The sequence below is a fragment of the Papaver somniferum genome, chromosome 4 (genome assembly GCF_003573695.1).
Source record: "Papaver somniferum cultivar HN1 chromosome 4, ASM357369v1, whole genome shotgun sequence".
Classification (NCBI taxonomy): Eukaryota; Viridiplantae; Streptophyta; class Magnoliopsida; order Ranunculales; family Papaveraceae; genus Papaver; species Papaver somniferum.
In genome coordinates this window covers 141,510,847-141,537,919 of record NC_039361.1, presented here as the reverse complement: position 1 = coordinate 141,537,919, position 27,073 = coordinate 141,510,847, and the positions used below count along the sequence as shown (strand labels likewise).

Below are 27,073 nucleotides of genomic sequence, written 5' to 3'. Positions count from 1 at the left end.
TCAGCTCGAAATATCAAATGTGTATAATGTAAAAGTCTATATAGCTATACGACTTAGTCTCATTAGAAGATAAAATAGAATAGACTTCTGAGTGATAGATAAGTTTAGTCTCCACATACCTTTTGTTCATGAAGTTCCTCCAAGCTCCTCACTAGATCTTCGTCTTCAATTGGTGAACGCCGTGAAGTCTAAAGCTCAACTACACATTTTATCCTAATCCGAGACATAGCTATAAGTAGACTAGAAATCAAGTATATAGTTTTGATCAACTAAACTTGACAAACAAGCTTTAGATACAACGCTTGCGAGTTCGACCGACCAGTGCTCTAACATTAATGATAGAGTTGATCAACTTATTTTGAGTTTAAATGCTTTTGGAAAAGTCTTTTGTAACACCATTAAAGTGGTATTTTTTTTTGATCTCCGACTGTTAGCTATAGCTGGAGGAAAAATTCAAACTCCTCAAATGTGAGAGGCATCTTTACTTTCTGTGACTTGTCAATAACTATTCTCTTTTTACCAATAAATTTTATTTGTAAGACATAGTGACCTATCTACTTGTCCCTGAACGATGCGCATATGTCTATATAATTTGGTCTTTTTGTCTTTATAATAATTATTTTTGCTCGATCAAAAATCAAATTATATTAATCACCAAAGAAAATTACAGAAGAAAAGAAGTTCTCACGACAGAAAATTACCTAAAAAGCAAACCGAAACTACCACCTCAACCAAAGTAAATTAGCGGTACCTATAATTCAACCTGGCATGTTGCTCAATAGTACCTAAAAAATTGGGTATATAGTAAAACATTTCTACTTCTCCTCTTCTTAGATGTGCACTTGTCTTAGCGAGCTTTCCTGTAGAAAAAATAAATTCTCTAAAGACATACCCAAACCTGATGTTACTCATAATTTTAAGAATGTGTTGCCATCTTGCTTTCACCATCCACGACACGTCATTTTTTGCAGAAGTTTTGTAGAACAGATAAGGAATCAAATACCATATTCACTGCCTGGAACGATTATCACAAGCCCGTTCTGTATCTATTACAGTGGTCATAGTTTCATCCACATGATTAGGCTGGATTTCAATACCCAAACATATAGAATATACATATTCACTATCATTATTTCTGCATATATAACCAGATTCAGCCGCCCCTGGATTACCTCTAGAGGAGCCATCATATCACAAGTTTTCTATGGAAGAAAACAACTACATTCAATAATCTTCTCCCTTCTCGTAGATTTGTACCCCGTGCTAAATAAATAGAGAAGTTGAAGGTCATAGATAATGTTAAACATAATTTTTTTTAAATTATTTTTGGTGCATGGACAGATATCGGATAACATCACCTTGGCGATAAACTGATACACAAGATAAAAAAAATCTAAATCCAGAAAGGGTTTCATGGGAATTAAAATTGACACGGTAAAAAGATTTTGACCGTGTTGAGTAGGACTTTCTAATACAGATTATGAAAAAAAATTGAGATTTAATAGTAAATGGTGTAACCTTGTTCACCAGTATATATTTACTACGATACTTGTAGTCCTTTTAAATAAATCTCCAACTCGTTTCTTTAAACCTTCAAGAGGTTTACACCAAAGAGATCCAATTTCCCCTACATATTATGTTATCCATGGAAGTCTTATCTCGAAAATAACATATGCTGAAAATTCAGGACTAATAAAAGTTATTAAAATCGCACATCAAGCTCCGACCATCAGCCATTTACTTTTCGCAAACGCATGTTTGTTGTTATGCAAGGTAAATGACAAAACTTATCACAGCCTGGTTAAGATTTTCACTCATTTCGGAGATGTCTCATGTCAGTTAATCAATCTGAGTAAATCTGTGTTTTCTTCATCCCTAAAACTGAAACGCATAGCCGTCGTAATGTTCATTACATCTTAGGTGTTAAGGAAATACCCATAAATGATAAGTATTTAGGGTCACTCTTATTAACCAGTAGATCCAAAATTGAATTTTTTGAACCTCTAGTGCAAAAGATGAAAAATAGACTGGTCAACTGGAATGAAACAAATCTAAATATAGCAGGTAAAACAATAATGGTCAGAAATGTTTCAACTTCCCTTTACGCTTACCGATGAATTGCTTTAAAATTCATGTTAAGATATGCAATAGTATTACTAAAATCCAAAGATTACTGGTGCGGAAAAAATGAAAAGGAAAAAAAATGAATTTAACTTAAAAACTAGAAATAAATGTGTAAATATTTGGAGGAAGGAGGTCTAGGGATAAATGACATAATTAAAAAAATTCAAAAAGGCAATGATTGCTAAGATGTGCCGGAGGCTAAAAGGGAAACCTTATTCTCTATGCGCAAAAGTCCATAAAGCAAAATGCTATCCAAATAATGACATTCTTCACATAAATAGTACCCCAATCGGAAATGATAGTTGGATTTGGAAAGGCCTGTTAACATGAATTGATCAAATAAAAAAGGGTTTACTACTGGAAACTAGGAAATGGAGAAAATATTGATATATGGAAAGATTTTTTGATACCAGGAACAAGTATACCGATTGATAAACATACTAATGACATTGATGGTGTAATAAAAGTCAAGCATTTGATTACAACCAATAATGCTGGGATATAGAGAAGCTTACAAAGTGCTTTGATACCCAGAAATTTGAAAAGGTTAAGAAGATAAACATACCTTCTGATAACAGAGAGGACATACCTCACTGAAGGTTAAATAAAAAAGGTATTTTTTCAGTAAAATCTCTATACAATCACGTCAAGTCTAATGGAAACATAAATCAACTGGAGAAAAATGTGGAATATGAATATTTCACCTTCTGTTAAACATTTCACATGGAAGGCAACACATGCCATACTACAAAATAGTATGCGTATTGTAGTAATCCTTCCGCATACTCATACAAAATGTAAGCTTGGTGGTGAGGGACATGAATCTCTAACTCACCGTTTCATGAAATAACTACACCATATAAGTCTGACAACATCTAAATTTTTATATGAATTTCATTGTAAATGAACAAATGAGTTCCATGAACGGTTGAATGATTAATTGGAAAACAATTGAGATAGATATGTTGTAAATTGGAATGTTCTATGTAGTGTCACTATATGGCGTATTTCGAAGATAAGGTGTGACGTGGTCTTCAGAAAAACAAAGTCAATATAGTGCTACTACAACGAATGAAATTGTAAATTCATAAACAACTATAAAATATCTACGACCCCATGATACAATGTCATACAAACCTTGTACTACAATCCAATCAATGACAAAAATCTTACAATAACAAATAAGGAATCTGCCGAGTATATAAACTTGGAGAGGATGACATGCTACATGGACCTAAAAATAAACATATCACTGACGATGATGAACTCGGGTTCAAATGCTGTTATAGCTCTAACTTTATGTGATTATTCAGGAATCGTTAGAGAAGCAAGGTGCATCAACACAGACTGCAGTACTACAGAATAACTAGAGATTGAAGGTATAGAAGCGGCTTTCGTTGGGAAACATACTGGAGCAGACACACAATCATTTTAAGAAGCGATTTTGTTCAGACTCTCATGCTGGTGATAGTAATGTACGCAAAAACCAGTGAGAAAAGATACACAATTAGCGGAGATATTGGAAACACTCACAAAGTTTGATATAAATTTTAGAGTGAATGTTTTTATTTTGGTAAAAATAATACACATGGTATGGACAGCAAAGCTAGTAGTTTTCTACAATAAGTATGCAATCCAAAAATACTTGGAAAATAAATAGCCTATGGACAATCCTACACTACCTAAATATCTAAACTTGGAATTATGATGTAATAATGATTCACCGGAACTCCCTTTATGGAGCAGCCAACAAATTGATATTAACAGTACGAGGGAACAACACCCCACCCAACCCAACCCAAAAAAAAAGTAAAAAAATAAAAATAAAAATAAAAAAACAAACATAGTCTACCCTCGTATACGGTAAACCAAATTTTATCTTGAGTACTTGTCGTACACCGGTTTCCATTCTCAAATATCATATTATTTGAAACCTATTTTGAGGCAGACCGAGTTTTTTTGAGACATATTCAATTTTCAGCCGAACCTATGTTTTTGTCTAGGTTCGGCTAACAATTTTCAGCCGAACGTATGCCTCAAAACATATCCGTATGCCTCAAAATAGATTTCTATTATTTCTTCAAATACAAACATTCACAACATCTCTAATGCAACCAGTACCCAAATCTCCTTACTAACAGGACTTTTATGCTTGACTTTATTAATCATGGTACCCAAATTATATGCTGTAGAAAAGACAAAAGTGGCACACAACCAATCCCAGATAACAACATTTACCTCACATTCCCATTGAAGGTGTTGCATACTCTCTTGATGATCTTTGCAAAAAAAAATATATCTAGAAATCATACACATTTATTCCAAATCTTTTTATGCTGGTAAACTTTGTCTGAGGATTTACATTAATAGAATTCAAAGAAGCCAACATCTCAGTAGAAAAATTCCACACTTCATTCATTAAGAAATCACTGACCTTTGTTGAGGCATCAACATTCTAAACATTCATAAGAACTTCGAGGGGATCATCACTGCACCATTTTATCATTCCAGAAAGAAATCTTGTTACCATCTCCGACAGACCATCTCATATCTTTTTCCAGTGTAGGAATCACCCATTTAGTCCTTTCCAAACAAAGCACTTTTTATAATGCGTATCAATCACCATTCTTGATGCAAATGAGAGCAAAGCTATAGCTTTTGAGGCTAAAAATTCGAGTGTTGTAACTTAGTTCAAGGTGGGTCTAAATTGATGGGAAACGACCCAAAAATCAAGATATGCCACTTTGTTGTTTGGTCTTTAGAATTTAGCCAATCTACGTTATTTGGGGCCTCAAAAGGCCGTTTTGCGTTTTAGGAAAGTTTTTGTTTTGTTAATGTCTTCGTTACGGGTACGTTTGGGTCGTTATTTGTGGTATAGAGTTTTATTTAGAGAGTACTTTCATTATTTTAGATAGCTTAAAATTTTCCAAAAATTACAATTTAAGGTTTAAGTCGATTTTGGGTTGTTTTCATCCTTTCTTGTTGCACAAGTTAGAGTTTTTTGCCCAAATTTATTTAAGAATCTGCAAAGTTATTATTCTAGACAGTTGATTTTGATTAATAAAATTATTTTATTGAACTTTTTCAAGTTTAATTCTGATTTTTATTTATAATCGGGAAACTGATGTCAAAATAATTATCATTGTGCATTATTCCTAGAAATAATTCGAGGTCTGAACAAACTGTCTATTTTCTTTCTTTTCAATAATATCCGACGCATTAAGTATTTTCTTTCTTTTCAATAATATCCGATGCACTAATTCTTCTTAGTATACTTTGACTTTATCAATCTTTACCAATCCTCGTAGAGTTTATATACTTTGCCTAACAGTATTCATTAGCAACTGCGCTTTGTTATATAATATACATGAACTTTGAATTAACTTATAATAGTGCACCATTTTACAAACTATAAACTTGGACAATAAAAACTTACCAGTCACCATGTGGTCTGGTGGTTGGCATGTTCCTTCCCGCTGCAGAGGTAGGTTTTGAACCCTGTAATTGCTGACATCCACTCCAATTTAAGGAGTTTGGATGTAGTCTAGGGACCACTAGTTTAGGGCATCAAAAAAAAAACAATTAAAACTTAAATAAAGTCTTTAATACAAACCTTTGACAATCTTTGACCTTCTGGTTTTCTTCATTTGAATAAACTTCCTATCGATGTGTTGTTAAGGAGAGCTTCCTTTTCTCTTCTTATTAGTACGGTTAATTTTTTACTTTGTCTTTGCCTTTATTTTTCTTGTGTTGAATTCTTTTGTTTTTGCCTATTATGTGATGCTTGATTTGATTAATATCCAAGACTAGAAGACTTTTTTTCACTTTTACCCAATTTTTTTATAACTATCACATAATCTTGTTAAGAGCAGTTTCAAGTACTATTCCATAGAAAATCAAGTGGTTTTTGAAATTCCACCAAAAAAATTTAAGAAAATTTTTAGATTGAGAAAAAGAGAATTTCTGTGTAAAAATTAAGTTTGAAACTGAGAAATAGTTGTTGGAGATCGTCTTTCCATCAAGGGATACACGGTCGCTCGATAAAAAGTATCGCGTTGAACCATTTCCCATAGTGGCATGACTAGTTTGCCAGGCCACCCGGTATCGCAAATGGAGAATTATGCTCACCTGCATAGGAACCGGCCTAAGGCCTCTTTTAAATACCATTTAAATCAGCTTACACCTCCTTAACTACTCCCTCCGTTTCTAAATAATAGGCTGGTTTGTGTGTAAATTTGCACACAAACCAGCCTATTTTTTTGAAACGGGGTAGCATAGAAATAGAAAACATAAGCTAGGTTATTACAATGCCCCAAAACTATAACACATAAGTAATTCAGTAACAAATACAAGTATATCCGTAATAAACCAGTATCATCATTACCATCAAAATAAACCAGCTACAAGAAAAATCCTTTTTTCATTTTCATAAAAAAAACATACAAGTAAATGCATTGAGATTAGAAAACAGAAGCTAGATTATTACAAATTACAATGCCCCAAAATCCACCTATTAAGGCCTCTCTTAAATGCCATTTGAATCAGCTACACTTAACTGATGAAGAAAACGAGAAAGAAAGTATGCTCTAGGAAAAATAAAAATCCTTCAGAAAGAACCACAGCAAAATCCTCAACCAATCAATAACTTGTTGCCCTCCAAAAAGCTGTAAGTGGGTACCTCCAAGTTCTTTGGTGCCGGCCCCTTTCGAATCCTTCCAGAAATATCATAGTGGGACCCATGGCATGGGCAAAACCACCCACCAAAATCCCCAGCATTAGGAAGCGGGATGCAGCCGAGATGCGTGCACACTCCAACAACAACCAGCCACTCTGGGTTTGTAACCCGCTCTGCATCCTGTTGCGGGTCACGAAGGGATGCCAAATCAACATTATTGGCAAGTTTAATATCACCATCAGTTCGACGCCTGATGAAGACTGGCTTGCCACGCCACTTGACAGTGACAGTGCTCCCAGGCTCAATGCTGGACAGATCAACCTCGAGGGAAGCCAGCGCGAGTACATCTTTACTAGCAGACATGCTAAGCACAAACTTGAGGACCAGTAATCGGACAAGAGAAGCATACACAAATCTTCCGCCCGTCAAAACAAAGTAAGCAAATGCCCTCTTGCTAGGATCTCCAGGGGGATAACGCTCATGGTTATAATTATCGTATACAATCTTTGGGGTTGGGTTCTTGACAGCCGCCACAGTTGCAGGGACTTCTGGAGTTCTATCTTGTTTTGGGGCGAGTGATTCAGAGGCAAACCCTAACACATACAACCAACAAGTTCAACAAATAAAAAACTCATCTATCCAGCTAAATACTGCAAAGAACCAAATAAACACAGCCATTGCAAATTCACTCCATAGAAATTAAAATGTGATACATGACTTACACAGTCAGACAAACTCAGAGAAGAACCTAATTACTCGCCCAAGTATCGTTCACAAATTCATAAATATTTGGGACAATCCCCTTCCGAGAATGTCTTCAATAAATTTAAACTTGCAAGTAATACAGTATTGTCTTCGAATCAGCTAATACTTGATGTTGCCCTAACTCCCCTTATTTCAAGGCTGCCAAACAAGAACAAGCTAGAAATATGTTTGTATGGGTGATATAATTGTTAAGATACCTAAGAGGATAACTGCTAATAAAAAGAAAATGGCACATGTACTACATTCATGTCAATATTTGTAAAAGTAACCTATCAGAGTCAGTTTACCTGCTTTCAAAAGATTTATTAAGTTTTTCCCTAAGCGGAATCTTTTTACCCAATCATGTTCTAACATGATATCATTATAATATAACATATAAGCTGAAATTGTTCAACATAATTTTTTTGCAAAGTTAACCTGCAATCAAATTAAACAGATGCAAAAAACCAATTATCCATCCAAAGCTTTTCAACATAATATCGACAAATTGGCATACCACATAACCAGGCATCAACAAAAGAAATATAAGTTGCAACAAAGAAATCCCCTTAAGTTGAAATGAACACAAGACATTCCCTACTAAATCGACATTTTCTGGCAGTGAGCCTTCTTATTTAGGAGTTCATCATAAATTTAAAAATTGAAGAGATCCACAAAAGTTCGCCTATATATTGAACAGAAAACGGTAAAAACCGGTATAGTTATAAAAAAATCCAATTTTTGATAACTAATAAACAGGAAAACAAATATCATCCACTTTACTAGGTTATATTGATAACAGTATCCTGATTCCTGATCTAAGAGGACCACTAAGTTCATCATGTTAATGCTTGTTGCATTCATGGAATACATTAAAAAAAAACACTTTTCACTGCCCAACTTACAACTGAAAAAGATGGAAATCATTGGTATGTCTTCGAAAGTGCATTGGCAAATACTTTATTTGCTCTAAATAACTGGAAATGGATTAAATCGAATTCAGTAAGCTAAACGCATCGGGCCACTCCACTCATAATATCCCGAAGTAGCTCCTCCCTAGTTTAAGCACTAAGAGCAACTGCAGTGGTGCGATCAAAACCAAAGACCAAATACCAAAAAAAAGACCAAATTTTGGGTTTAGTCCGTGTTGCTACGCTACGGTAGTGGACTATATTTGATCAAGCGCAAATATTACGTTCGTTTGCTGAGGGGCGTAGGTATTATGCACGCCTGGATGGAGCGTGTATAAAGATTTCGCCCGTTGTTGAGCGTAGACTTTACAAACGCCGGGTGTGGGGCGTGTGTATAATAAACGCCCCACAAATTGAAGCACTATCAACAGAGATAAAGATACCAGAGATATCTCGAAGAACTATCAAGTATCAACTATATATATATGGTCGTCGTTCCATTGATCTAGTCCCCGAGAAGGCGAGCTAACAATAAACGACGACGCAACTATATATATAGTAGTTACAGTGGTGGTGGAGAGTAAGTACTCTCTCATTGTTGTTCATGCAATCAGGGCAAAACCAACATCTAAAGATGAGGAATATGGCAAGTACTCTCACATTGTTGTTCATGCAATCAGCGTGAACTTTATGAACGCCTGAATGGGGCGTATGTATACTGTTCGTCCCAGTGGGGCGAACCTATAATCCACGCCAGTCATGAGGCGAACATTTTACCTACGCCTAATCGGCATACATTTTACCAACGCTCGTTCGAAGCGTTATTTATATACACGCCTCACCATGGAACGAGGAATATACATCCGCTTCATGAGAAACGTACTTTATAACTTCGCCTATTAACAAACGTACATTATACCTTTGCTCGACTAAATTTGGTTTTGGTCTTGGTCCCAGACCAAATATACTCTGAGATTTGGTTTTAGTCCAGGATTTACTCTTTAGTCCGTTCGACTGTGTCTGGTTTCTGGACCATATTTATAGTTTTACTCGTCCACTGTGGTTGCTCTAAGTGCTGGTCTATAATTCTAATTTTTTGCACATACGATGGGCATATTCATAACTGCCTTCAATGATCCCTAGTTTTACGAAACTATCTAATTCGTTCAAGCACAATTCATATCCCTGCAAAATCTCCCTACATTTTGGATGATGAAAACCTAGGACCAAATGCAAAATGGTAAAAGTGGGAATCATGAAAAATTCTAAAAAAACCTAAACAATAGAGTGGTAACAGTACGTTAACTAACCTCTGATTGAACCAAGATAGAAAGATTTCTTCGAGGAGAAAAAGTCATCGTCACAAGTAGTAGTCGTTGTCTCTCCACTGTTGATTAGATTTCTGGATACGATAGCTGCAGAAGTATGATTAGGTCTCCATGATAAAGATGATGAGATTCTTCTGCCAGCGATCCTCAACATCTTCTATTTCTATTTTTAGGGTTTTACTTATCTTTTTGTTTCTCCAGTTCGTCCCTTTTTACGGGCAAACTCATGTCATGAACACTAAATTCCCACTTCCTCATGAAGGAAAAGAAAAACAAAAACTCCCCCTTTCGAGCAGCCTGCAGACAGAAAACTGGTGCCGTTCCATGTGAGAAATGCCACAAAGGCCTTCGGATGACTGCTTGAATAAATTTTTGCTGTGGCTCAAGGGTATGTCTACATGGAAGCATGGAACCAGTTGGATCCGAGGTTCGCAAAACGGGTCAGTGACTGTTGTAATGCGTTTTCACAAGCGAGTGGTTTGACATTTAGCCCTGCGTATTCTTTTTTTTCTTTTTTTTGATAGAAAGGATAAATATATTAATTAAGCAATATAATATAGAAGTTCAACAATTTCATTTTTTCCAAAAACATTAGAAAGGATACTTTTTTTTTTGGACTTGTTGTTGGATATGTTCCGAAATATGATGTAGTCTTCTGATTCTTGTTTCCTTTGCTATTGTATCTGCTGCTGCATTGTGGACTCTGTTGATAAATTCAATCCTGACTTGTGGTAGTTTGTCTAGAATGGATTTAGTTTCTTCTATGGTATTTTCTGCCACCAGTCCGCTGCTGCTTCCTCTTTATTGAGACAATCTATTAGAATTTTACAATCCGTAGCGATAACTACAGAAGAAAGAATATTGTCTTCTAGCCACTTTAGAGCCTTCAGAACTGATTTTGCTTCTGCATGTAACGCCGAAGATGCCCAATCTGATCCTGCAGAGATATACATAAAGGCTTCTTGTTCTACCGAGAAAAGAATGAAGCATAGCACATTAATAGGTTTTCCTTGTTGAAGGAAGCATCAGTAAAGATTATCCAATCTGAGTTGAAATTGTTCCATCTAGTAGAAAGAATTTTCCTGTTTTTACTAGCCATCTGTATGCTTTCTTTATTGATCGGTTGGGCTTGTATGAAATTCTTAATTTGTTGAATCAGTAAGTATGGATCTGGGTTCGTTTTCTTGAAAATTACCTCGCATCTATATTTCCACAGGAACCAAGTAGTCGTTGCTATCTAATCACAAAATCTTGAGAATTTAGAATCTGTAATCCAGTTTTCAACCCAAGTAACAATAAAGTCTGTAACGATTTGAGAGTTGACTATATTCAGGTCGCACCCAAACCAGATTGCTCTAGCAAAGGGGCATTCTGAAAAGATGGTCTTCTGTTTCTGCTTCTTGATTTTTACACATGGGGCACTCTGAGGAGATTTCTGGATTGTGGGCTTCTAGTCTGTTATTTGTTGGGAGAGCCTTTTGGACTAGTTTCCATATAAAGAGTCGTATCCGAGGGATCGACTTTAATTTCCAAAGATTTTTCCAAGGGAAAACGATGTCTTCTTCAACTGAATTATTCTGACTGATAAGATAGTTGTATATATTTTTTACCGAGAAAGCTCCTGAGCTATGGTGTTCCCATCTGATTTTGTCCCTATATTCCTTATTCGGAGTAATCGCTAATATTTTTTCTTTTATCTCTGGTAAAAAATAATTATCTAATTTTCCAATGTCCCAGGCACCTTCAGAATTTAGTAGTTCATGGACCTTTTGAGGTAATGAATCCGCCCTATCACTTGGTTGGGTTAACAAATTTGTACCGGGAATCCATTTGTCCTCCCATATTCTTGCAGTTTCCCCGTCTTTTAACTTGCCAAATGTAGTTTCCTTTCATTATATTGAGGCCCTTTTGAATGCTTGTCCAAATCCATGAGAGTTTGTAATTTCTTGTCGGTTGAAATGGATTCGAGCCATGAAAATACTTCGCTTCAGGTAATTTAACCCATAGTTGATCCTTTTCTGTCATCACTCTGCTTGCTAACTTCGTTAAAAGAGCAATATTGAAGTTATGAGGATTCTTTATTCCTAACCCACCTTGCGATTTTGGTTTGCACATGTGTTTCCACGCTTTTATATAACCCCCTTTCGCTTTTGACTTATCTTTATTCCACCAAAAATATCTCTGAATTTTATCAAGTTTGTCTAGAGTATCTTTCGGAAGAGCAAGCATCTGCATTTGATAAGTTGGGTAGGACTGGAGAATTGATTGTATTAAAACAGTCCTTCCCGCTTGCGAAAGCAACTTTGATTTCCACCCTTGCAGCATGTTATAGTAACATTTAAGAAGAGGTTCAAAATTCTCTTTTCTATTTTTGTCGAAAAAAATAGGTGTACCAAGATACTTATCATGTTTAGTCAACAAAGGGACTTTAAGGATTGTTGCTATTATCTTAGCATGTTTTGGGTGGATTTTTGGGCTAAAATAAATTCCGGATTTCTTTAGATTCACCATTTGACCCGTAATTTCCCCAAAATGAGATAAAATGTCTAAGAGATTTGTTGCTTCCCCTAAATCTGCTTTGATGAAGAGAAAGCAGTCATATGCGAAAAAAAGGCGGGAAATAGTAGGGGCATGATTGTTTATTTTAATTCCGGAAATTCTTTTTTCAATTGTCGCTTTTTCAAGAAGCCTAGAGAGGACTTCCATGCAGATTATGAATAGATAAGGAGATAGGGGGTCTCCTTGTCGCAGGCCCCTAGAGGTAGAGAAATTTGGGACCGGAGAACCGTTAAGCAGAACGGAGTAAGAAGTTGTGGATATGCATTGGGAGATTAAGTTAACCCAACAGTCACTAAAACCGAACGAAGATATAGAATTTTTTATAAAAAGCCACTCCACTCTATCAAAAGCTTTTGATAGATCAATCTTGAGAGCCAAATATCCTTTTTTCTTCTTAGACTTTTTCATTGAGTGTATCATCTCATGAGCTTTGATAATATTGTCCGTTATTTGTCTTCCTGGAAGAAAATCTGATTGATTTGGAGAGATTAGCCTATTTAGGATGGGTTTTAATCTATTCACTAGGATTTTTGAAATGAGCTTATAGATTGTGTTACTGAGGATGATCGGGCGAAAATCCGTCGGGGTTTGAGGGGTGGATATTTTGGGTATGAGAGTAATGAAAGAATGGTTAAAATTCTTTTCCATAAGCCCAGTCCTGAAAAATTCCTGAGTAGCATTAATTATGTTCGGTCCCAATACGTCCCAGTTTGCTTTGAAGAAGCCCGGTTGGAATCCATCTGGGCTTGGAGCGCCCCAAGGGTTCATATTTGCGAGGATTGACCAGATTTCTTCTTTTGTAGGAATTTGGGTTAGAATTGAGTTTTCCGACTCCGATACACAAGGTTGAATAATTTCTTTCAGATCTATATTGTAATTTTTTATTTGGGAAGCGCCAATTTGAGAGAAATGATTGATGAGTAAAGAGTTGATCTGGTCCCGTTCTGAAATCCAGAGCCCAGATGGATCTCTAAGAGAATGTATTGCATTTAATTTTTTCCTATTCGAAGCGGAGGCATGGAAATATTCTGTTTTTTGATCGAATTCCTTGAAAAATTTATCTCCAGATAGTTGATGATAGTAATCATTTTTGATTTTATACCACTTTCCTAGTTCAGCTTGAAGATCTTTGAGAATATTTATCTTGGAGGCGATGTTTCCATAGTTGTGGATGTTATCTATTTTTCTAGAAAGGGTTTTAATGTTTTTATGAATATTACCGAAAACATCATTATTCCACTGTGCCAGATCATAAGAAAGGGATTTCAAGCTTGAGGCAAAGTTTTTGGTAGACAGGTTGGAAATGTGAGAGTTCCAAGAAGCTTCAACTACTAATTTGAGAGTTGAATGAGAAAGCCAAGACCTAATGCATCTAAAAGGTTTTTGCAATCTTTTGGTTTCTGGATTGGTATCTAAAAAGATAGGGGTGTGGTCTGACCCTACTCGAGTTAGGTGACTTACCTTTGTATTTGGGAAAAATTGTATCCATTGATAGGATGTTAGAGCTCTATCTATCCTTTCACATATATTAGTGTCTCCGCTTCTGTTGTTTGACCATGTGAAAGGGGCGCCTTCGTATCCCGCATCTTGTAGGCCCAGAGAATCCACTATTTGTCTAACAAAAGTTTTACTACTTGAACTTTTATTATTTCCACCTTGCTTTTTTGCGGGATCCAGAATTATGTTGTTCAAATCTCCAATCAGAGTCCATGGTTTTTGAATTTGGCTCGCTAAATTCTGAATATGAGACCATTGTATTATCTTCTCCTCAACCTCGACTGCACCATAAATACAGGTTAATTCGAACTCTTTATCATCGTAAGTAACCTTGAAATGGCACACATTAAACTGGGTCGACACTAATTTTAGATCTACATTGTTTTGCCAGGAAATTGCTAACCCCTTAGCTATTCCCACTGATAGTATAATGAACCAATCAAAGAAATTTGATTTTTTTTTAAAATAAGATCCATTTTATCAAATGGAGATTTTGTTTCCGAAAGAAAAACCACATCTGGTTTTAAATTAGAGTATAAATGACCCGGATGATCTTTAGTTATTGAGGTTCCAATACCCTGAACATTCCATGAGAGAATTCTCATGGCAAAGGAAATTAAAGTAAGAGTTTTAGAAGAATTAAGAAAACAGACAAAAGTGAATGGAAATAGTCAAAGAGAGGAAAGACAGATCACACGGAACTCGACCAATGAAAACTAAGTAAAGCAGAATGCACCAAAACAACAAAAACTCGGCCAATGAAAACTAGGTAAAGCAGAATGCACCAAAACAGCAAAGGGACTTGTGAAGAAAACAATGAAAACTACAGTCACAGGTTACAATACACTCTAAGAAGAGCTACCAGGAGGAGAACCTGAGAGCTTAAATACAGGCAGTCAAAAAACAAAAGGAGTAGGGAGAGATTGAATATGAACAGATAAGGAATAATAATCAAGCAACTAGAAAATACACACACAGGCACAGAAATTTGGTTCCCTCTAACTTGACAAAACAAAGTTTATGGAGTAGTCCAAATTACAGGACAAAAACCTGTAGATATTCAATTGCCAAAATATCAAAGTGCTATAATGTTTTTGTGATCTGTCAAGTAAAAATCTGGTATGAATGCTGAAACACATCAATTTCTTAAACAACCTAGAGGAAGGAAACTAGATTGCCAATATAGCACTGACCCAGAAACAACAAAATCTTAATGAAACACCAGTACTAGAGATAAAAAGCTACATGGAACAGATTACTAAAGTAAAAACAGTAAAAAGATCACTAATATAGCAAATGAAACAAATTACAGAAGACACAAATTATTAGATACTAAAAGGGAAAGCAAATACATAACTAAAAGTAAAGGCAGTCTAAAGTAAAATAGTATCAACAAGATAAAAACTTTTGGGCCCTGATGGTAGGTAGTCCTGAAATCCTAACTTTAGTTCTGCTGTTTGATTGAGATCATTTTCTAGATAGACTATTCTTCTTCATTTGATTTTGCCTTGGTATTACCACTTGAAAAATCCCCTTTGAACCATTGATGAGGGTAATTTCTCATAGAACCTTCAGCCTCAGATTCCTCCAAAACCCCGATTTCAACTTGGCTTGGGTTTGGAGGAGCCAAAGTCAATTCCAGTCCATCTAATCTTGGCCTTTTGGGAACAGGAGAGGGTTATCCCAATGGAAATAACTTTGCATTAGAGACCAGTTTCTGAGGTATGCAGTGCTATTAGTATTGTTTTGCTGCTGAGAAGATGAGGCCTCACTCCAAATGCCAGAAGCAAACTTGAAAGGATTACCAGGCCTGTCTCTCTTCTGAATAACTTTACACATATAAGAATCCATGTTGTTTATAGCAGGTGCAACATTTTGAACATAAGGATAAGTATCCACATGACCAACACTATTAACTTGTGTAGACAATGATTCATTTTGGTTCTTTTTATGATCATCTATTTGAGATAAGTAGTCATGACAAGTTACCTCAGTTGCAGCTTTCTCCACAGAAGAGCTGGAGAGAGAATCCTCAGATAATTCCATATTGTCTTATACCATCATTGGTTGCATCTGTTCTTGTTGTAGAACCACTTCTTGCTGCATAGCAATAAATCTTCATCTACATGTGCTTGATTAACTTCAGCTTGATGTTGCACAAGATCAGCTTGAATGCAGTTTCTCATCTTATGACCAATTAAGTCACAATATTCACATATGTTACATGGGAAATTGTGGAACTCAAAGTACACTGGGTTGGAATAACCTAATTCATTTTCAGCATGAATTGTTTTTCCTAACTGGATAAGAGAAAGATAAAATATCTCCCATACAGGCTAAATATCTCTTGAGATTATCACTTGTAACCTGAGCTGGTGATAGGTTGCTGATAGTAATGAAGAACATCTCCTCTGTTGGGTACCAATCTTCTAAGTCATTAGTAGCTTCCCACCTCTTGATACAGAGTAAGTCACCAAAACTCTTCTTGTGAACAATTTCAAGACCGTCTGCATCTCATAGTCATGTTGAAATCTTATGATATAAATCCACTCACTAGCTTTTCTGATTGAAAGACCTCCATGAATCTCCCATTGAAATAACAATGCATTTTTTACATCCCAGCAGTTTCTTTGTACTGGTTCAGCAAAGGTACCAATCAGACAATTAGTCCATAAGAGATGTGTGTTCCGGTATCTTGATGGAATGGTTTCATTAATATAGAATTGTCTTTCATTTCTCAGATTCAGGGATTGTTGAAGTTGGTTTGTAAGTTGAGAAACATCACCATGCCAGACTGCAAACATGGTGATACAAATAAACACAGCAAAAGTTACAGGGTGTTGAATTAGGAATTGGCAAGAGAGTGAAATAAAGAGGTTGAATAGATTTCTTAACATGTATGAGAGGCACTGTGTTGCTAGGTATTTCAACTTCATCTTCAAGAGTATATATAGCATCAGAATCATCAAAAGGGGGATAAATAAGTATTGGAATCATTAATTTAGTATTGTAATCTCCATTACCAGTGTGTTGCAGAAGGATAATCAGAGCATAATTAGAAAATATGAGAAGAAATTCACCAGGTGTATGAATTATGGAAGGGTTTCTTACAGATGTCAATAGAAATTATTCTAATCACTCCAATATCAAGTAATTTAATCATTTTCTCAGAGACCCAGTATTAAAATCTTGTCCTTTCTGATCGATTTAACTTGAAAGAAACAAATTCAAATCATTACCTGATCGAAGGAGGCGAAAGTTTGGATGAGTCGTGTGAAATTGGGTTGAAGCATAGGCAAATCTAATCAAATCTTATCTTTTCTGCTGCTTTTAATCTGAATTCTCTTCTTTTCACCTGTTGTTATTCCACTTCGTTAACATCACCCACTAATTGAGTTGAATATTGCACTTTTTAATTAAACAAATCTCAAAACAAGTTGTTGTTCTAGATTTTCCATCAAATACAACTTGAGCCAAAATCAAATCATTATCTGACAATATAGAATCAAGATCATAAAGACACATGATAAAGTGGAACAGATCCATGAAATTCTATAAAAAACTCATCTTTTCTGAATCTATAATCTGTTTTTTAATATTTCTTCTTTTTCTTCTTCTTCTTCGGTTGTATCACCCACTAATTGTCTATCTATCATGATCTCAAAAGTTAGCAAAACCTATGAATTCCTTGATGTTACCATCAGAGCCCAAGAGCCGGCCGATTAGCCGCTCATGGCGAGAACATTTCAGAGAAAACTCGAAAGAAAACCGGTTTTTCATGGGAAATCTCTAAGAGGTTTTTTTTTTCCTACTTTTGGAAAAATAAAATGATCAGCCTTGCGTATTTCATTTAGAAGACAATGAGAAAATGTTGTGTCCGATTATAAGGGTTTTTTGGTTCAGAAGAACTGTAAAAATGAAACCACAATAATCGGTAGCAAATGTTAATATTTTTACTTCCGATTGTGGACCTGTTTGACAAATTTTTGGAAAAGTCACCAGAATCGGTAGTTAAGGTTGATAATGTTACTACCGATTCTGCACATATCTGACAATTTTTTGAATATTTACCAGAATCGGTAGGTAGGGTTGATATTTAACCTCTGATTATTGTGAAAAATTCAGCAGTTTCAGACAATCAAGTAATAAACATAACTCAAAATACATTCATAACCCACAAACTTAAGAACATATAACCCAAAAAAAGTATTTAAACACACCATAATCCGAAAGAAACTGTTAAAACAACATAATCCATAACATCGAACAACACATTATCACCTATGTCATAGTTTTCTTCTTAGTATTGCTAGCTAAAGTTTTGGAATGCTAAACACGACCTGGACGACCCGCATTATCACCAGCATCACCTTCATCTCTCTCGATATTTCCTTCAACAAGAGAGCTCGAAAAATCCTGAGATCTTTTGTTCGTCTTTGATGTTTTTTTCTTGGGCGGGTGCTTCGTCACTTTCTCCCCAAACTCAGCTGCATACTCTTCATTATCAACATTATCAATCATCTCTATGTGCTTTTTTATCTTCTCAATTGGTACAGGTTGTCCAGCCGTTATGCAATCAACGCACCATTTGGACAAAAACTTGAACTTTTTCACATATTTTTTTAATTAGAAAAACGTCAAATGGATTTTACCTACAAAATTGAATCGTAATATTAAAGGGAAAAGTCATAATCATACGCACCCGTCTATCATAACCTAAGGGTTTTTCTTTGACGATACATTTGTAAAAAGTTGTCCCCAAGGTCGTCTTTGCTTTAAGTTCATGGATTACACGAATATATGAATGCTCCCAGTATCATTCCAGATATCCTGAAGCATTTTCATCACCTCGGTTGACAGGTCTCCTAGGGTTGACCAAGTAAATCATCCTCTGATCCCAATGGTCAACATATGGTGAACTAGAGTGAACTACCTTGATGGTGTCAGTATTAGACTGGGAATTATCCACGTCCAACTTGAACTTCCCACTTACTTGATGCCATGGTACTACTTGTACATAACCGTGTTGTCGCATCACCCTGGAGCCACTCACATAACCTGTGGGGTGCCACAACGGTCCAAAATAAAGGCACAACTCGGAACGACCCGCTATATGTCCACTAGCTCGGTCTTCCTTATATGGATCAACACATACCTCTGAGGCCTTAATTGAGTCTAATTTCTCCCTCAATTGAACCAATTGCTGCTCCTTTGTCCTTGAAAAGTTCTTTGTGAACTTGTACTTTTTTCCTTTCGGTGTACCTTTCTCCCACTTTGGGTTCACATTTGCCAATTTCATACTAGGGTAGTGGTCATAGATCCATGTCTACATAGATATCAAACCAAGTATTAAAAATTGATTCTTAAATTAGAGAGAGAAAAAAAAACATAACGATCAATGGATCAATAGAGTTGAGAAAATACCTGGAATAGACTCACATTCCCGGCAATTTGTCTAGTTTTAAGCCTCGACGCCTTTCTCAACTCTATCATCAAGAATGCAATGCATGTCGTGCCCCAAGAGTAGTCCACGATCTTATTGAGAGGATGCGATAGTTGTAGAAGGTTGGCGTCTACTCGGTTGCCACTGGCATTGGGGAATATAACACATCCCAATACACACAAGAGATAGGCGGTGGCCGCGACATCCACTTCGGAATCACTTAATGTTCCTTGCTTTTTTTTCTCGGCAGTGCCTTTGAACATCTTGATCATCTGACTCATGTTAAACTGTCTAGTTTTGTACGAAAATCACTTGTTGAGCTCAATGGATGATGTCTCTTTATCCCAACCAAAACACTTTTTACACAAATCATAAATTTGTTCCCAACTTAACTGCTTTGTGTACTCATACTTTACAGATACACCATGGTCATTGGGATTAAGAATGTGCTTCGCATCATCTGGAGTAATGGTCATCTCCCCAAACGGCATATGAAAGGTGTCAGTCTCGGGATACAATCTCTCCACAAAATTCGACATCGCGACCTGATCATGTTCCAACATTGAGTTCTCGGCAGCAGTAGATAATCCTGAGTTGGCTATGGCTGTCTTGAACCTTTCATATTCATCGTCTAAAGGTCAATCTTTCAATACTTTTGATGGTGCAGCAGTGGGTTTGAGTAGACGAATCGCATCGTAATGATAATATTAAACACACATCACATTACAAGATTAATAGAGTATTATTACGAATAAAACGACAATACGTTAGTAAAAAAGAATACGATTATTACCTCGGTTTCATAGATTTCTATGGCCCAGGAGTCTTTGTAGCCAAATAACAATGCTTCTCCATCTCTAGGTAGCCCCGGGATTTCTTCTTCAAAATTCGTCTTCTCCAACTCAATGGGTACAAGGTGTGATGCTTTATTCGTGATTAGCTTCTTTGTAACTCCTCCTTCTCCTTGTGTACCACATGGTTGTCCTTCTTATTGTAATCTAATTTCTGGAACACTTTGTCCAACTTCATATTGAATGATTTCTGGAACGCTTGGTTCTACTTCTTCTTGAGTTCCTTGTTGAGCGCTTGTTTCTAATTCTTTTTGAATCCTTTCTCTCTGCGTACTACCGCTTGTTTCTAATCCTTTTTGAATCACGGTAGATGTTTTATACTCGAGCTCTCGTGGGTTCATTGGTTCCAGTCATCGTTTTATAGAAGAATCGACGATGTTTTTGATTCGACGATGAACGACGACGATGAATTGAAGTTTGAGAATGAAGGAAATTTGTTTTTCCTCTCCGCAATCGGAAGGGAAGAAGAAGAGCAAGAGAAGAGTTGAAAATAAAATAAAATAAAATAAAATTAGGTTAGGTTTTGGGTGGTTTTAATCGTCGAATATGCGTGTTGTTGGAGCATTGCTCGGTTGAACCCACCAAGCGTTAGTATGCCAAGTTTGGTTATCATATTTTAGTGAATCAAAACTCATGTTAAGAGTCGCTTGATTATGTACCAGAGTCAACTTCGTTTAGGTTATCTTGAAAGTATTAGGATATGAGACATTACAAGTATTGCGAAGTCTTGAAGATGTGAAGAAGCAAGGTGCTACAATGAAAACAATCATCCTTCCACTTGAGGTTAGTGATATTTGACTTGAACTGTTTCATTCTCTAACTATCTTTCAAGTCATGCGTATTGAAAACATAACTGCGAAGCATATTTGAACTCTAGATAGACATAGTATTAAGGAATACAATACGAGGTTTATTGCTTAACCATTAAACTTTGTAGATAAGACATCGCCATAATCATTTGAATGCTATTGTGATTATGTATGGGTATGAGGTGAGGATTTCATCCTAGGGAACAATGTTTACATGTGTTCTAAGGAAGTAAGTTCATAAACTTGTTTGTGAACTAAAAAGGAAATTGCCAGGAGTTATTGTTTTTGTTATTCATCGCATATCTTTATGAACAACCAGTATGTGTGATAGAGTATAACCGCTCACAACTTGTTGTGTTCTTGGTAGAACTATTCACAAAGTTCCGACTTATGTATTGGTTTAACTTTTATTAGTAAAACCAATCTTAAGTAATCACCTGTGGTATTATCGGATTATGTCTAACCTTGGGGAAAGGGAACCGATCCTAGTAAAGAAAAGGGAACCGATCCTTGTAAGGGGTGCAATACATCAAAGGGAACTGATCCTTGTATGGGGTGCAGCAAGGTTTATAGCAGAAAGGGGAACCGATCCTATGGACATGTGCAACACGTTTTTAGGCAAAGGGGAACGGATCCTATGGACATGTGCAAAACATATAAGTTAGATACCATATATATGTGGGGAACCGATCTTAGTACCTATTCAACTGAATTTTTGGAAAGCTAGTGTGACTATGCACAGTACTTACATGGAGGTAGAACCGAAACTTGTTTTGGTAGAACCGTAAACCCATGATTGTGATTAAATGTTGGTTTGATCAATCACATAGTTCTTGAAAGTCAGATGAACCAATTCTAAACTTGTCTGGAAGTGTGGCAAATCGGTTTCAAGGTTGTAAGTGTGAAATAGAACTTTCAAAGAAAGATGTCGACAAACTTTGAACACATGTTGTGAATGTGTATTTCTTTAATTGTTCAAAGATATTCCTTAACGGCTAAGGGAAGAGAATCCCAGGATCGAAACATAAGTAAGTTAAGAATCTTTTAATTAAGGTTATTAATTTCATTTTGTAGGGAAATACAAGAATTAGTAATGTGCATTTACTAATTAGATTTTCCAAGAGATTTCGATCGTTATTTTTGGACAGAGCATTTCCAGGAATTATGAAAACCGAATCTGTGCTTTTATGAATATCTTGAGAATATTTTCGGTTTTGGAAATTCCTTGGTGTCCAAACTTCCTTGTCTATAAATACTCGAAGTTTGCCTTTCTATCAAACTAATCCTTCATAACAACAGATTTACTCTTTTGTTGTTGTTACTGGTGTAGCCGCCTATTCGGAGAGGAGAGTAACCTAATTAGGAGAAATCTCTTACGGCCGCTCAGTTTAAAGTCTTCTTTGGGATTGAGAAGCTCTAGCATGTACCGTTGGTGGGAAACTAGATAATTGCGGTTTATATTTTGTTTTCAATTGATTTGATTGACTTACGGTGGTTGAAATCTGATTGCACCTAGTTTGTTTATTCTTGAGAATCTTCTCTTCTGATATAAGATTCACTCAAACTAGTTTCGACAGGGATCTTTATACTGTTGTTAGTTCTAAAGACGATCTTGTGATAATCTATTGTTAGCAGGCTCCGTTCTGTGCGTGATTGATCACAAGAGATTCAAGTGATTGTGTGCAGGTTTTTATTGAGGATTTAAGAAGATTTGAAGACAAGGAAGATGTTGAAGATATGACTTGGGTTTTCTAATATTTGGTGTGCACAATACTTGTTTCGGTAAAAGAGGATCCAATTAATAATCGGTTTATCCTTTTGGTAGATTGGATTGATTAATTGAGTAGATCGGCATCAACAAGATTCTTCGGATTAGAGGTGTTGTTTGCTTAATCTTAAACGATTACCTTTGGGTGATTGACTATAAGATAGATCTACGGACCTGACGAAGAAGTTTATGTTGAGATAAACGGAAGAGTCTTTGTCCGACTCATATCACTTGGTTGAATAGAGTTGATACCAAACATATTTGTTGTTCCTTTACTATTTGGAATACGAACCAAAGGAATTGTTCTAAGTACGTGACTTATTTATAAGTTGGAGGCGTGGGAATACAGAAGGAACTAGGTTAACTATAGGGTTAGTTACTTGGTCCCAACTATACAAAGTTAGTGTAATTTTGTGTAGCGGCTTAATCCTGAGAGTACTCAATTCTGGACTAGGTCCCGGGGTTTTTCTGCATTTGCAGTTTCCTCGTAAAAAAAATCTTGTTGTGTCATTTATTTTTATATTCCGCATTATAATTGTTTTATTATAATTAAATTAAATTACAAAAACCTTAATTCCTATTTACTTAATAGGCAATCCTATTGTGTTTGGTTAAGTCCGAACCTTTGTATCAAGTAAACATACTTCGTTGTTGTATTGTCTCGATCTCGTATCCATAGACGATCACATGAAGTGTGAACCGATTAGTTGTATTGTCTCGACTCAGTCCATAGACAATCACTTTCGGAGAAAAGACTTATAGGTAGGAAAAGTTTTAGCTTGAAGTATATTTGGGTACCCTCGCCTTTTCAATTGGTATCAGAGCAGGCAAACACGAAAAGATCTAACAATCTGTGTTTGGTGCGATCTAACCTATAAGAATTGAATCTAATGTCCGATTCAGTTAACGTTATGCAAGAGTTTGAATGCTCAAAAGTTGAAGATGTTAATACTTCGTTGACTCATGATCCAGGATTTACGAAAACATCTATGTCTTTTTCCGAGGAAAAAGAAGATACTAATAAAGAGTTGGTAAAACTCCTAAAGCCTATACAATTTCTGTCTTGTAAAGTGTTTATTTTAAAGACAGAGTCAAATCTTCTTAAACAGGAGATCAGAGAAAAAGACATTCAACTGAACTGTCTAGCCAAAGAGAAAATGGATCTCGCTGTCAAACTAGAAGCTCTTGGTAAATCTCTTACAGATAAAGAGACACGTACTATGATTCTGACTAATGATGTTGTTGTGATTTCTTCTGATGAGGAAGCTAAAAGTCCTTGCTCGACTTTTACAGATTGTGACAAAACCGGGTTAATCACATCTGAGACAGATCAAGATGATGGTAGTTTGCCTAACTACATCAAGTTAGAGGAGGATGAGAAACCAGCTTCTAGATCTACTGATGATCAAACGAAATCTTGTCCAAATGAAAATATGAACCGATTCCGTGATGACTCTAAGGAATACAATTTTCAGTCACATGATAGGAAACTTATACTTCTTTAACATTCGGTGGTAAAAATTTTGAAAGAAGTTTCTTGTCTTAAAAAACTGAAAGATTATTCCTTAGTAGAAAGAAAGAGCATACTACATCCCAATAAGATCAACCAAAGGAGTCAGAGGAAAGAGTTGATAATCGCTTCTGGAAAAAGGTTCCTCCACACCCATATCGAAACAGTTCTGGTTTTGATGAGGAACGACTTCAGAAGGAAGGGAAAGAGCGAATCTCTGCCAAAATAAACAATCAGGATTTTCTGATAAATGTTTCAAATGATCACACTAATGTGAATAATAAGGAAGTCCTTAGAATGAGAAAATCTTATGAGAATCTCATTGAAAGAATTAAGAGAGATCTAGCTGTCTCCGAGAATTCTCACATTAGTACATTTTCTCCACATGATTATATCTCTAGAGTTAGAAAAGATCATCGTCTTGGGAGAAAATATTTTGGGCAGAAATTCCCTAAAAGAAACATGAACTATGTTTCTGATATTCACTGTACGCTGGAAAAAGCTTAATCCGATGCAACTTAGTTGTATCATATGTTGTGCTTTCTCATCTTTTCATGCTCATAATCTTTGATGGGAAAGGCACAATAAAACAAGAGCACATGTACCTTGTGTAGTAGTTTATCAGAAAAACTCTGTGATAGTATATGGGTTGCTGCGAATCCATGGCAGTCTGAAAAATGTTCATGTTTAAACATGTTTCTCCAAATTGGAGTTATTTGGAATTTTTGGATGTTTTTAATAAACCTTCCAACTTAATTTTCTCGGATTAAGGGAACAAAATATATTGTTTTATATTTTCGGACTTTCCAGAGGTCTTTTGGTCCGAAATTTGTCTCTTTTAAGAGGAGAAACTCTTCTTGTATGCATCCGAAACCCTGAGGGATCCTTTATATTCGTTCATAACCGATCATGCCTCCAATAACTCGCAGTGTCTCAAAGACTAATAAGGAGGAATCTCAAAAGGTTAAGGGTTGTCAAGGAATCAATACAGAGAGAAAGAAGAAAGGCATTATGTCTGATTATGACTCTGATAGTTCAGTTGGATCACAGGATGAGTCATGTATGTTAGCTTACAACAAACAAGATCCAATCAAAACCCAATGGATTAGTTCTGATAGTATGTCTCAATATATCCAAGGTTTTGATGAACTAGAAACCAATCTTGCTATGACTATTCGACATCAAGATTGGGTAAAAGAGAAGTACGAACGAACAAGAGGAATTCTTGCCGAGCTCAATGCTCTAATTGAAGAACTTAAAAAACAAGAAGTGGTTGCAGAAAGTCTCTTGAGACATACATTAAGAGTTTGAACACTGAAGAGACCTCAGTGAACAACAAGAGCACCACTAGAGATTAAGTTATTTGCTTTAATACTTGATCTAGTTTAATAGACATCAATTTTTTATTTCTTTCATTGATTGTATTGGTCTATTATGAATAAAACTATTATGAATAAAATTATTTGATTAGTAATTTTTCTTGTGATAGTTTTCGGTTTACATAGCCTGTGCTTAATTGCTTTTATCATATTTCTATGTATGTTTATGGGATGTTTGATTTCGGTTTTACTACCTTAATATTCGATCTCATATATTGTCAACCCTTATGGTTTGGGTGACTTTTTGATTTAGCGGGATTAATTTCTAGCCCTAGTAGGTAGTCTTTATCAAAGGATCATGAGGGGTTCTGATAGAAACAATATGTGAAAAAGTTACAATATGTTGAATCGATTTTGGTTTAGCATAAAAGCATATGTGTTTAGATGGTTTTCAACTTTTGCTTGCAATTGTTAAAACCGGTTTTCAACCTTTCTCTGGTAAAGGTTGGGGTGTGTTGTTGTTATTTTGTGTATGCATAAGGATGACAACGTGGTGATATTTCGATATCAATTCTCCCTGGACGAAGATCTTATCATATTGGAGAAGTGGATGCGAAATTTGAGGTAACAATCTTGTTAGTTAAATGTTTTCCTTTTTAAGAAAAGCCTGAGTTTATATTATATATATTTGTTGCTTTTGCTTAACAAAATTTCGGTTCAATTGATATTTATTCCATGATGTGTGTGTGGATGTGTGTTTCAATTGGTTCCGGTTAAGAAAAACTATTGTTATCTTGCTTTATTGTGTGATAGCAATTGTTTAGGCTTACAAAATTTCAGTACAATTGATGTGTGTATGTGATTCAATTGTTTCCGGTTAAGAAAAACTATTGTTATCTTGCTTTTGTATGGTATCAATGGTTTAGGCTTACAAAATTACGGTGCAATTGCAGTGCTTTCAATGTCTATGTTGTTTCAATTGCTTCCGGTTGAGGTGAACAATTATGCAAGTTGATTTATTTTGGTTTGTATGAATTATTTATGGCTTAACGAAATAATTTGTGTATGGGATGAGTTGTTTAGTCCAATTCGATTCCGGATAAGAAACTAAGTTAATTCTGATCTTAGTTTGTCTTATCAAAGTGAGGTTTCGGTTATTCAAGTCTAATCGAATGCCTAAACAAGGAATGCTAGTTAACTAACCTAGTACTTTTCTTGTTTAAAATTGAAAGGTCTAATCTTATGGATAATTAGAACCTGATGAGAAAAATGGATTTTATCTTTATTTTGATCTTATCAAATTAAGTGGTTGTTTTTGAACAATCGGTTTAGCAAAGGGACTAATGTGCTTAGTTGGTTTTGGTTTGCTAAACTAAATTGGAAAAATTGTTTCGGACAATTGTTTCCTTGTTAACATATCAAAATAAGACTACTTTTAGTTTCGGTTTTGATATTGGTTATTAGAACGTGATGTGTGGAACCCTCGTGCCTAACTCTACAGGTTTGCAAGTCTATTCTGAGATTTGTAAGATTCT

General features: G+C 35.7%; 1 protein-coding gene across 1 annotated transcript; it reads right to left on the bottom strand.

The window, feature by feature from the left end:
• Positions 1 to 6,481: 6,481 nt before the first annotated feature.
• Positions 6,482 to 10,129, bottom strand: LOC113271398 (cytochrome b-c1 complex subunit Rieske-4, mitochondrial-like). The gene is made up of 2 exons (XM_026521251.1): positions 9,765 to 10,129; positions 6,482 to 7,392 (listed from the first exon to the last, which is right to left on the bottom strand). Exons 1-2 carry the CDS (start codon positions 9,934 to 9,936, stop codon positions 6,755 to 6,757), a joined length of 810 nt encoding a protein of 269 aa, XP_026377036.1. The 5' UTR covers positions 9,937 to 10,129; the 3' UTR covers positions 6,482 to 6,754.
• Between the last annotated feature and the right edge of the window lie 16,944 nt (positions 10,130 to 27,073).

Excerpts from the sequence above, each read along its gene's own strand:
- LOC113271398 (XM_026521251.1), bottom strand. The coding sequence starts at position 9,936 with ATGTTGAGGATCGCTGGCAGAAGAATCTCATCATCTTTATCATGGAGA. Across the intron at positions 7,393-9,764 it reads CTATCTTGGTTCAATCAGAG|GGTTTGCCTCTGAATCACTC; the intron begins GTTAGTTAACGT and ends TGTATGTGTTAG.